The 11,707-nt window shown below is 41.5% G+C and overlaps 1 protein-coding gene across 5 annotated transcripts; it reads left to right on the forward strand.

Annotated features, from left to right (window-relative positions):
* Nucleotides 1-563: 563 nt before the first annotated feature.
* Nucleotides 564-7,849, forward strand: gpatch2 (G patch domain containing 2). Of its 5 annotated transcripts, none has more exons than XM_058057359.1 (10): nt 564-729; nt 1,739-1,982; nt 2,338-2,885; nt 3,108-3,172; nt 3,330-3,527; nt 4,143-4,203; nt 4,364-4,403; nt 4,561-4,625; nt 4,722-4,810; nt 6,510-7,846. In XM_058057359.1, the coding sequence occupies exons 1-10, from the start codon at nt 680-682 to the stop codon at nt 6,674-6,676; spliced, it is 1,527 nt and encodes a 508-aa protein (XP_057913342.1). In that variant the 5' UTR covers nt 564-679; the 3' UTR covers nt 6,677-7,846. The 5 variants fall into 5 exon arrangements, with proteins under 5 accessions (XP_057913342.1, XP_057913344.1, XP_057913340.1 ...); XM_058057361.1 differs by having other exon boundaries at nt 2,338-2,882; nt 6,510-7,845; XM_058057357.1 differs by having other exon boundaries at nt 6,507-7,844.
* The last annotated feature ends 3,858 nt before the right edge of the window (nt 7,850-11,707 follow it).

An 11,707-nucleotide genomic window follows, 5' to 3' on the forward strand; every position in this document is an offset into this window, starting at 1 on the left:
TTTGACATTGTACATATTTGTTTTTATTAAAAAAAAGGCTAAAAAAAACCCCATTGTGTTATTTTATTATTTTATTTTCTCATTACTATATTGTGTTATTTAATAGTGTTTTTATTAGTTGTTTACACTAGCTTTCAACTTTTTCTCTGTTTAGTAAAATATGTATATTTGTATATTGTATTTATTTATTTTGAAAAGTTAATGTATTTCACTAGTTTCAATTTAGTAAGTAAACTCTTATAGTCTCTTTTAATAATATTTTTTATATTACAATAATGCATATCAACAGCAGTTGGGCTGTTTGTGATGTTGCATTTATGCTCGGAAAACATGACATTATAATCCCAAACTGTTAAATTCAACAGCCAATATTAAACGATAACATTTTTATCTTTCTTAAACATCTATCTTTTTTATCTATCGTATTATTTTATTAATTATGAAAAGGATTAAATTTAAATTTCATGTGTAAAAATCTTTCTACAAAATAAATGGTTATTTTAAGTTACTTTCCCACTCCCTACAGTCTATGAAGACACCTTCACCTACTGCTGCTGCCTTCAGAGACCTCCTCCTCTTCTTCCTCCTCCTCCATTGCTTTTATGTCAGGATGTTGCCTGTGGTGTCTAAATGTTATTCCATTGTTTCTGGCTAAAGGTACCGGCATTCTGTGGCTTTAATGTTCCGTGCGGCTAACAGAAAAACCATCAGCAAAGCGGGAAACGGCTGGTAGGTGTTTTATTCTTTTTAAAGTCATACAGAGCTTCGTTTGATCGCGTCCGTGAAAGCAGCAGCAGTTGGCTAGACTAGCTTCAGAAAAGGCTAGCCTTGCTAATAGGTTAGCATCGTGGCTACCTCATCTTTGTTATCTTTCTTGTTTGTCATACGACATGGACAACGTAAGTGTAACGTGTATAAATTAGGCTACATCTCTCACTTGTAGTTTCTTATAAAATGGCTGTGAAGGTAGCATCGCCTTAAAACGTCCAGCGCAAGCTACAAACTGGTTAGCCTGCAAGCTAACAACAAAACAAGGAAAGCCCAGGAGGGCCCGTCCTTATTGTATAGCCTATATTATTTATTGTAAGTATTTCAAAGTAAACCCTTAAAGTGCTGTCTTTGTTTCGGAATTCGTCAATGAAAGTAGCTAACTTAACTTACAAAGATAACCTCGGCTACAGCAGACTGGTAAATGGTCGTGATTTGGCGATGTAATCTGAACATGTCGCAATTCTTTGTGATGAATGTGCTTCATCTGACATCTTTTAAATGATGCCTGACAAATGATGTACATCTGACTGCAAAACAAACAAAAACAAACACAGTACTGCAGACAAGAATGCCAAATTGTGGCTCCATGAAGCCTGCTGAGCTGTTTGTCACTTGAATAATGTTATCGAGTGGGAAGGGTGCTCTTTGACCAGATTCGTTAACAAAAACAATGCACAACACTGCAGCAACAGAACCAATGTTGAAAAGCAGTAACTGAGTAGCACAACCGCATTTTAAAGCGCATGCAGAGGCAGATGTATGCTGCCTACACAGGATACTTGAAATGTAGCTACTGCCACCTTGTGGTGTTTTTGAAAATCAGTCACTGCTGTTAATGCCAGTGTTTTTTGCCAGCCTCTCTTACGCCACATTTTCCTTGTTTTTCTGAAGATGCTGCAAGTCTTTACAAAATATTTCCTACTTGCTGACTTTTGGCAATGTACCCACTCATCCATTCTCCTGACAGGCACTTTCGCCGGACAATGGACGAGCTGGTCCATGATCTGGTGTCAGCACTGGAGGAGAGCTCGGAGCAGGCGGCGCGGGGTGGCTTTGGCGATGGCGGTGATCATGCGCTGTCTGTGGGCTGTCTGCTGAAAAGACAGGCACGCAAACGTAGGGGCAGGAAACGCCGCTCGGACAACCCGCACCCGCCCTGGGAGACGGGACACCTGAGCGAGGGCTCAGAGTCGAGTGTGGAGGAACACAAGGTGAGACTACTTAATGTTCTACTGACGCTTTTCCATTAGCAAAAGCTGGGACTACTCTTTCTAGTTTCAGGGTCAGCTGGGGTTGCAGTCCAGTCATTATTGTAAACTTTTAATATATACGGCACAAAATGACAACACCCATCCGCTGTGTGTGCAGAACAACAAATTTGGTGCAGATCTGGATAAAGGCACTTGTTTTCAAATTTTTGCTATTGCAATCCACTTGCATTGGGACCAACCAAGCTTGTTGTGTTAGGCAGCTGCCACCCACTTTTTAATATACTGCCCCCCTATACACTGCTGAAGTGTAACAATTAGCATCCAAAAAATGTTGTCTTGATTTGGTTGGTTGCAGGACTATCGTGCCAGCACAGGAGGCGTGTCCGCCGCCAACAGCCATGCTCGTGACAACAGCGACTCAGATGAGCAGCTCGGCCCCAAACGCCGCACCCCCCTGTCATCCGACATGGGCAGAGGCAAGCGCCCCCTGTGGCCGGACGACCTGGGCATCTTGGGCTCCTCCGAGGGAACACGCAGCCTCAGGCGACGGCGCAAGGTCAAACGTATGGCCGTGGACCCTCCCGCCGAGCCGGAGCCCCCGTCTATGATGCTGGCCCCACCGCCCGTCCCCAAAGCCCGCGCCGGAGCCAGACCCCTCAGACTGAGCTCCAGTGAAGGCAGGGTGGCCATGGAGATCTGCGGAGGCGGGCTGGCGGGGCCAGTGGGTGGGAAGAGCAGGATGAAGAAGAGGAAGCTGGCCCCCCATAGGGTCGGGATGGAGGCTGCCGACGAAGGGGTGGTGGTGGAGAGCGAGGAACCCGTCGCTTCTCCGGTGGAGGGCTCCAAGGACAAGATGGAGCTGGAGGAACAGAAGGGGTCAGACGAGGAGATGAGTGACAGGTGGTTAGTGTTTTGACTTTTTGATTTTCATAGAAAAACAACAGAGTAAGTAAGTATATCAACAGGAAGATATACAAAAACATTTTGGAAGATACATTTTTATTAAGTACGTTATAACTTAACAATACATGAAGTAAATAAAAACAATCTTCACAATTTTTTTACAATATTTTGTTTGCCCAAATCTTTCTGTTTTTATTTGTAACTATTTTTTTCTCTTTTTAGTGAAACCAGCAGTGTAAGTAACAGCAGTGACGGAGGCCTCTACACCAATGATGAGGGCAGACAAGGTACTTCCTCTTCATTTATTAAAGGTCAAAAAAGGTTAATGTTTAAAGTGCACACACTAGCTTCACAGTAAAATAGCATCACAAATAAGGGGATAGGGGGTCGTACTCGCACCAGCACATCGTGTATGAGCATGTGATGAAATACATCTTTATTCAGGCGACGACGAGCAGAGTGACTGGTTCTACGAGGGTGAGCCCGGCTCCGGTTCAGTGTCCGGGGGTGCTTGTGGGGTGGCGGGCGTCATCCCCTGGTGGGAGAGCGACGCCGGCTCAGAGGAGTTGGATCTGACGGACCCAGTCTTCAACAACATCCTCACAGGGTCCTTCCCCCTCATGACCACCGATGCCAAGAGAGGTAGTAGGCCTGTCACGATAACAAATTTTGCTGGACGATAATTGTCATTGTTGATAAACTATATTATTGTCAACAGTGTTTTGAAAACATTTTTCATGAATGTAATGATGATATATGGCATAATTAATCAAAAGTAGACCATGACAGGGGGTCACTCACTCCATTCTGCTATAGAACCAACACACCCAGGTGCTGAGACAGATGCCCATAGTGAACCTCTTGTTATCCAGCCTGTTTGGTAGAGAGAGAGGAGGAAGACAAACATGCATTCACATGTCAAGATATCGAGGCCGGCAAAATGATCAAATTGTTTTTTGTTTATTGTGGGATTAATTTATTTATTGATTATCCTGACAGACCTAGCGGAAACAGTATGGGTGGCCACTACGAGGTTCCACAGTATATATAGCTGTATTTACAGTTTATTGATAGCAATTAACACACAGTAACACATATGTATAAAAATGCATGATTATACCAGCTACAACAAATTTTATAATATGTTACGCAAGTTCAAGCGTCACACAAGGCTCCACAACATCATCTTGTCCGCTTGCACTTGATCTCAAATAATGCCGGTATTGTTCACCAATCCGTCTTCTATCCGCTCGCCAGGGTTCCAAGCCCGACTGAGCCGTCTCCATGGACACCAGAAGCAGGGCGGCAGTGGTCAAGAGTGAGTTGTTTTGACTCTTTGACTTTAGTTTTTTCATGAAGCAATGTAATAAAAAAAATATGTATTTGTACAAGTTAAGTAGTTTAAAAGGGAATATTTAAGAAGTGTCACATGCAGGTAAAGTTTGGCATTGAGTATTGATAAGTATCACTCTGAACAGGCCGTGGTTCAGCTCAGGCTCCAGGAGGGACCATGGGCAGGTGAGTTTAATACTTCTTTTTTTTTCCATGAATCGGTGCATGACTTGTTTTATGGTTATTTTACTTCTCTTAATATAGAAATGTAAGCCAAAAGCATTTATATTGTGGTCAAGTGTATTTTACAATGTTTACTAAGATTTTCCTCCCTTGGCTGCAGTTGCACTGGGACACTCGGCCTGACAGAGGCCACCGGAGAAGCTGCTCTGTGAAAACAGCCAACAGGTGAAGACACCCATCAACCGCTCCCCCTCGATTGTCCTTTAAACCTCAAAATTGGTGGTTATATCAACGCGAGCTTGAGGTTTTGTGTTTTTGCAGACAGACGAGTGGCCACCTCGGCTCCCTGTGCATGGGCGACGTCAAGCGGAGGCGGAAAGCAGCCCCCCTCGGCTCCACGGCGCCCTCAGGTAATTTGGATGCGCACCTCAACTTGCCATCTGCTGTTTTATTACCAGCTGTCGACTTTTCTTCATTTATCTCTGCCATGTTTTCTTTGGTGTGTGCTTGTTTGCGTTTGACTTCCTCTTTACAGTACTTTTACACTACATGTGGATATATATGTAGTATTGTAGTATTTATCCACATACAGATGACTGATTTATCTATTATTAGTAAAATACACATATTTAAGCAAATTGTAAACATTTGTTTGCCCAGATTAAGCATTTTCAAGCAATAAAAATGGCTAAATGCACTAAAATATAAATACACTATAAGCCATAAGACCATCAACTTGTGAACGTAGTATTCTACATCGGTCACTGGGTGTCAGTAATTGTTCAGCGAGACCACCACCAAAGCACCAAACTTTAACAACCAGCTTTTATTGCAGATTTTAATTATTTTGTAGCAGGCACAATAATAACAAATAATCATTATAGCAATAATAATCCGAATGATAATAACACAGGTTACTGTTTCAGCCATATCCCACAACAAGCTAAAACTCTGAACCCCCGATGTCACTTCAATACTGGGAATATGATTAGCCCTCCTCACCCGTCGTTCAACCCCAGATCGTAGCTCCTAACCCCTAAGCTTCGCTCGACAAGACTCAGCTGTTAGTCATGCTGTCAGCAAGAGAGGATGTCGCTGGATAAGCTCATCAGCCACTCTGCTGCACATCTCAAGCTCTCGCAGGAGAGCAGGTGGCGGACAAATGCAGAAAAAGTTTGGCCCAGGGACCCGCCTAGAACTCGGGCGCCGTGTCTGTAAACGAGAGGGCGGCTTAACCCAGCGCTGCGTGCATATAAAGCAAGGATTAAAAGGCCTTTGCGGGTCACTCTCCTGTGACTGGACGGTGAACTTCCAGGAAGAGACGGAACAAAATGACCACACAATTGAGCTGCACCACTCTGAGAGCTATTTTGCCCCCTCTTGGATTGCTTAGTAAGGTAGGTCACCAAATCAGTAGAAACTTGAAATGATTTGGAGTGAGTAATAAAGTGGAAAAAGAAAAAAACAACCTTTTCAAGTGCATGCAGAGGTACATACGGCTGTTGGATGCTGACCACTCATCATGCCTCATATGCAGCTGCTGTCATCTTGTGGATTTAATAAACTACATCTGAATGTAAACAAAAAACATTGGATGAATAAGCAGTGATTATAGAATAGAATAAAGTCAATAAAGTTAAAAAAGTTGTCAAAAAAGTCATAATATTATGAAAATTAGATCAGGTAAAAAGTTATATTGGGAAAATATTTGTAATATAAGAAGAAAATTATAAAATATTAATAACTTGAAATATTTGGGGGAAAAGCAGAAAAACAACAGCAAAAAATGGGGAAAAAAATGCAAAATTCATATTGTGCTTTTTCACTTATAGTAAAAAAAATAGCTTATTAGTATCATGTCTAGTATCTGTGTTTCATTAGAAAATCTGAAAGTGGTAACGTGGACCTCGGTGTAAAATGTTTGGGCAACCATGTTTTAAATGGAATGTTTGCGATATTGTTAAATTAATAATGTCTTAACGGAGCATTGTTATCTTTGTATGGAAGAACATAAAGCATGCCTTTTTATGGACGATGGTGTGCTTACTTGATGAGCTCTGGATGATCCGTAAGTGTCTATCAATTATTCTATTTAACTCCTTTCAGCAGTGGTCGGGGAGAACGTCCCCCCCATACCGGACACCAACGTGGGCAACCGCATGTTGCAGAGCATGGGCTGGAGCCCGGGCATGGGCTTGGGTCCCGAGGGACGGGGCATCACCGAACCCATCCGGACCTTACAGAGACCGAAGGGCGCAGGTTTAGGTTTCAACTGACCCCCGCACAGATTCTGGGACATAAAGAGGCGTTGCCGCAGGGATACATCTGTGCAGGAGGCATTGGAAGAACACTTTCCCATATTGGGGAGACTGCAAGGACCCTGGGAGGTGGTGAGTGGATGTGAGCTGAAGCAAAGACTGAACCTCCATGTTGGAGGATCTCTTTTATGACCTTACTGCCTCATCAGCATCAGCAACTATCAGGCCACCAGGTAACTTGACCACACAGCTTCAGTCTGCAGGTCAGTGGCATAATTATGTGTAGTTCCGACTGATGTCACGCACAAGTCTGGACTATACAAGATATGAAGTTATACTGTATGGATGTGTGTATGGACCCTCTCCGTTTTATTGCTCACAGAATGTTTTATCCTTTTTATAAAAAAAAACAGACTCAACCCTTTGTTTTGCACCACAAAAATGTGCATGTGCAACATACTATTCCTATTATATTTGAGTTACAAGGGTTTTGTCTTCACTCGTGATATTTCAAACATTTTAATGTTCAATGCAGGCTTGGAAATTTGTTTTAATACCCACTCAAAAAGGAGAAAAATAAGTGTAATTGATTGAAATGTGGTAAGAATTGAAAAATAGTTTGCAACATGTGCATTGGATTACAGTCGTCCCTCACAAGATCATGTTTTGGTTATCCAGAAATGAATTAATACATGGTCACGGTTTCGTGGAAGATTATGGTCTATTATTAGTCAAGACATATCTAAATACAAATAATTGAGGCTAACTGGTTATCTTGCGAGCTAGCCAACGTCTCAAGTCCCAGCAGCATAAGAGTTGCAATGTGGTGTAAACAATGAATAACGGAAGCATAAAGGTGACAAAAGGTGTGTTATGTCACTCTAATGATGTTAAAAATCGTATACAGAAAGTCAAACAGGTTTTCTATGCTGTAGCTATGGAAATATTGCATTAACATTGAAACTTATATCATGGAAAGTCATTAAACTTGGTTGGGTGTGTAACCAGTTAGCTGCTATGAATGAGGGACGACTGTATGGAAATCAATAGAGGAGATGCTACTCATTTAAATTAGTTTCTTGACACTTTTCTGCTCGACGGTCAGTGTGACTCTGTCTTATTAATAATGTACATGACGGGTCCAATAAAGTGGTGTGATACTGAGCTAAGAACTGTGTTGGTGAAAGTATTCCTTATTACGATTAGTATGTTTTTATATATACTTTTTACTTTTAAATCCTCACATTTTCCCCATCCCATTCCCATTGGTGTATACCATCCTCCGACATCACCTTTGCTTTTAAGTCATTTCCCTTCCTTGTAGTCCTCTTTTTGACAGTGGCCAGACGACCTTGAGGGAGGAGCAGCTGCATGAGAAAAATAAAGAAGAAAAAATTTGCCGACCATTCCAAGTTCAAGGCAAAAGGCAATTTTAATTCCTACGGTGTATTCTCGAGGATACAAACCCATCCATGTCACCCACACTTATCCTTCATCTCCCTTGTCCTCTTCTATCTTCTCAGGCTTCATTTTCCGTGCCCCCATTCTTTCCCCTCACTCGTCATATTCTCCATTTCCCATTATTTTCTTTCCTTTGTTCTTTAGCTTTCCAACACTCCTCCATCATCTTCATGTTTCTTTCATGTCCATCATTTTCCTCCCTGATCCTCTTTCTGGTCTCCTCTTTATGGGAATATGGAAGCATTGCGTGTCCTTCATCTGTCTATTCTCCCTCCCTCCCGTCTTCCTGAGAGCCGTTCCCTCCCTCCTTTCCCTCTGCTCTTCTCCTCACAGACACACTTTCTTCTGTCTGACACTCTCAGGACTCCCCTGTGAGCCTAGCAAGGCAGGCACGTAGGTGAACTTGGATGGGAGTGGGAGGGAGGAGGGGAGGAAGGGAAGGAAGGCGTGTGTGTTAATTTGTGTATGTGTGTGTGTGTCTGCTGCATCACTGAGCCACAGAGCCCCGAGGCGAGGAAAGCATTTGTCCTTGAGACTTGACTGCAGACGTGGAGCAGGCGTCCGGTGGATGAAAGTGACAGTAAGTATCACAGCCTAAGATGGCAAGCTGGACCTGGTAGTAATGTATATTTACTGATTTCAAAAAAATTGTGGTTTGTGTCTTATCGCTGTGGGATTGTCAAAACGTTGGAATCGGGAAGGAGTGACCATGCAGGTGATGTAGGCGAGGTTCGCTCTGCTCCCAGGTGAGCTTGTCTTGTCTTTTTTTGTCACTGTGGGCATGTCTGTCATATCATGCATGACATCTATAATTCCATGGGCTCATTTAATTTAAAAATTTGAAAATACACTTGTAATAGAAATTCTTATAATTTATTAATAGAAATGATAGCAACATAGGCCCTTCATGCTTTATTAATACACATTTACATATTTATATTTACATCATCTTTGCTGTCCCTTAGCTTTTTTTTGAAGCCCTCTAAGAGGCTTCCCTCGTCCTCCCGTTGGTAAGGTTTTTGTGCTGCGTTCAAGGCCTCCCAGATGCGCAACAATTTACCTTTTGGCTGAGATAAAGGTTCGAATTAATTCACCTTTTCAACCATTCTTTGACCTTGAAGCATAGTACAGTATTATTAAATCGGATGCCCCTGAAGTAGCTCTCTTGTTTGTGTTTCACTGTCATTCAAGTGTAAAAAGAAGCAGAAGAAGAATCACAACTATACCATTTACGAAATTATAAATGGAATACTGGCAGCGTTCCCTCTAATTTTTTTCAAGTGTTTGAGCATAAAAACAAACTACCTGAGCATACCTTGGACCTCTTGAGCACCATCAGACGTGCACACTTGTAGTTTCACACTTTAGTCCACCCTTAGTTTATCACTTCATTTTCCATTTGTTGGAAAATGCTTCTGAGTCTGCCACGTTTTCTCTACTTTTGTGGAAAGTGAAGCCACATTTGCTGTATATCTATCTTTACTTTTGTCTGAATAGCAGCCCATTTTCTATTTCGACAAATATAAAAAATATCACCCAGATTTAGCTCTTCTTCTGTTTCAAAATAATTCTACAAATTGCTGGTGTTCAGCTCAGACAGAACATTGCATAATGGTATTTTATGCAATATTAAAAACATAAAACACTCAACTCTAAACTTGAAAGCCATGAATGTAATCATGATGAAGCTCTTGATTGTCATACAAGTGTAAAAAGAAGTTAACCACATAAAAAATTCTGTCACCAGCATCAGGCGTGTTCTTTGAGGGCGTTGCCAACATGTCTCAACGCCGCCGCGTGCATCTATAATTGCATATTCATTTGTGGCGACGCTCCAAAGCAAGCCATTAACGTGTGTAACCTTGCAGAAAATCACATTCTGACTGGCCCGTCTTTTAGCATGCCGCTCCACAACCACAATAATTAATGTATTGTTTAATCAATACCTCCAACCACACAGTTATTATCAGACATTCAATTGGCGCCTATTAGATTGTGTACCTCATATTATGTAGGTTTTCTTCATCACAGGCAGGCTGAGAGGCACAGCGGGGTAAACAGACCACCTGTGGAGATAGAAATGAGATTGGCCGTGTGTGTTTCCTGCATGTGAATGTGTGTGTGTTACCATCACTTTACACAGTGTAATGTGTATGAATTGCATCTCCAGTATAAAGCACTTCATTAGTTCCACAGTTATCCCATTTATAACCCCACTGAATTAAAATGCTCAATCATCAAAATGAATGAAAAATAAACTGACGAATGAGTCAGCGGAAATTGCTTTTACGCAAAGTTTATCGCATCCCAGTTGGAGGCCTATGATAAACTTGAGCCATTTTCAAATTAATAATGGAGAAAACAATTGCACTGAGTTCCCTCTACATTTAACATCCAGCCACCAGGGGGCAACACTTATAGTGGAGAGTAAAACAAGTCCCAGACGTGTTGTAATGTTTTTGCAAGGATTTTATTTTTTTATTTTTTTGGTATGCGTGACATCTGACCCTCCACAGCACATAAGTGATCCATACAACAAAATGGATCTTATTCCAAATGCCCACTATTCCAACAAGGAATCTATTTATCTTGCCATGTATCTATGTCATTCCACTGTAACTAATGGGCTTGACTGACTTTATTACTGTATACTTTTATTTTTGCTTTGTCTCACTCTATCATTTCTCCGCTCTGGCTGCCTTCTGGGAAGCCTTCAAGTGAGTGAGTGTGTGTGTGTGTGTGTGTGTGTGTGTGTTAGTGCAGTGAGACAGTGATGTTTGCACACAGTGTCAAGACTCTTTGCCTCAGTCTCTCTAATTGACGGATGGCTGCGAGTCGGACCTAAACTTAAGTAGATTACACCTACAAGATATGCGGGTTGGTGTGTGTGTGTGTGTGTGTGTGTGTGTTGTGGGAGAGCTTGTGTTTACATCAATAACATGCAAAAGAATTGTAATTCAGTTGCACTTTTTACGAGAAATAATATCCAAATGGAAACCAGGTTCAGAAGTATATAGACAGCGACAGAGAGTAATAGAGGTCAGGTTCACTTAGCAACATAAAACCTGGTAGGGAGGTCTGTCATGACGGGATGTGCAAATAAGTCTCAAGAACCCATGCCCGGAAATGAACTGCAAGTCGGCCATTTTGGTTTGTAGGAGCAGCTTTGGCATCATTTTCAAAATAAGCAATTTCATCCTACTGACAGATGGATTGCTACTAAATTTCACATACGTATACTTGAGTGGGCAGTTTTTGTGAAACCACTTAAAGCTGAATGTTTACACTTGGATCACATTTTTCATGTACTTGTTAATGGCGTAAAAAGGCAAACTCGTAAACACTGTTGTTCAGTACTGTAACTGTATGGTTGCTGTACAATGCATCAATGCAGGTTTTTATGCAAAATGTTTTATGCAAAACTTACAAATTGTGGAATTTTTATTTCACAGCACAATGTATTTAATTGTCTAACTCAGTTGTTGATATCATTAAGGTGCCAGAGTATAAATTCACTATTGACAGCTTTTTTTTTGTTTTACATTTCAGTGTAAGAAAAACATCCAATCATTGCTTTAGTTTTTATTG

The sequence above is a fragment of the Doryrhamphus excisus genome, chromosome 19, assembly GCF_030265055.1.
Source record: "Doryrhamphus excisus isolate RoL2022-K1 chromosome 19, RoL_Dexc_1.0, whole genome shotgun sequence".
In the NCBI taxonomy this organism is placed as follows: Eukaryota; Metazoa; Chordata; class Actinopteri; order Syngnathiformes; family Syngnathidae; genus Doryrhamphus; species Doryrhamphus excisus.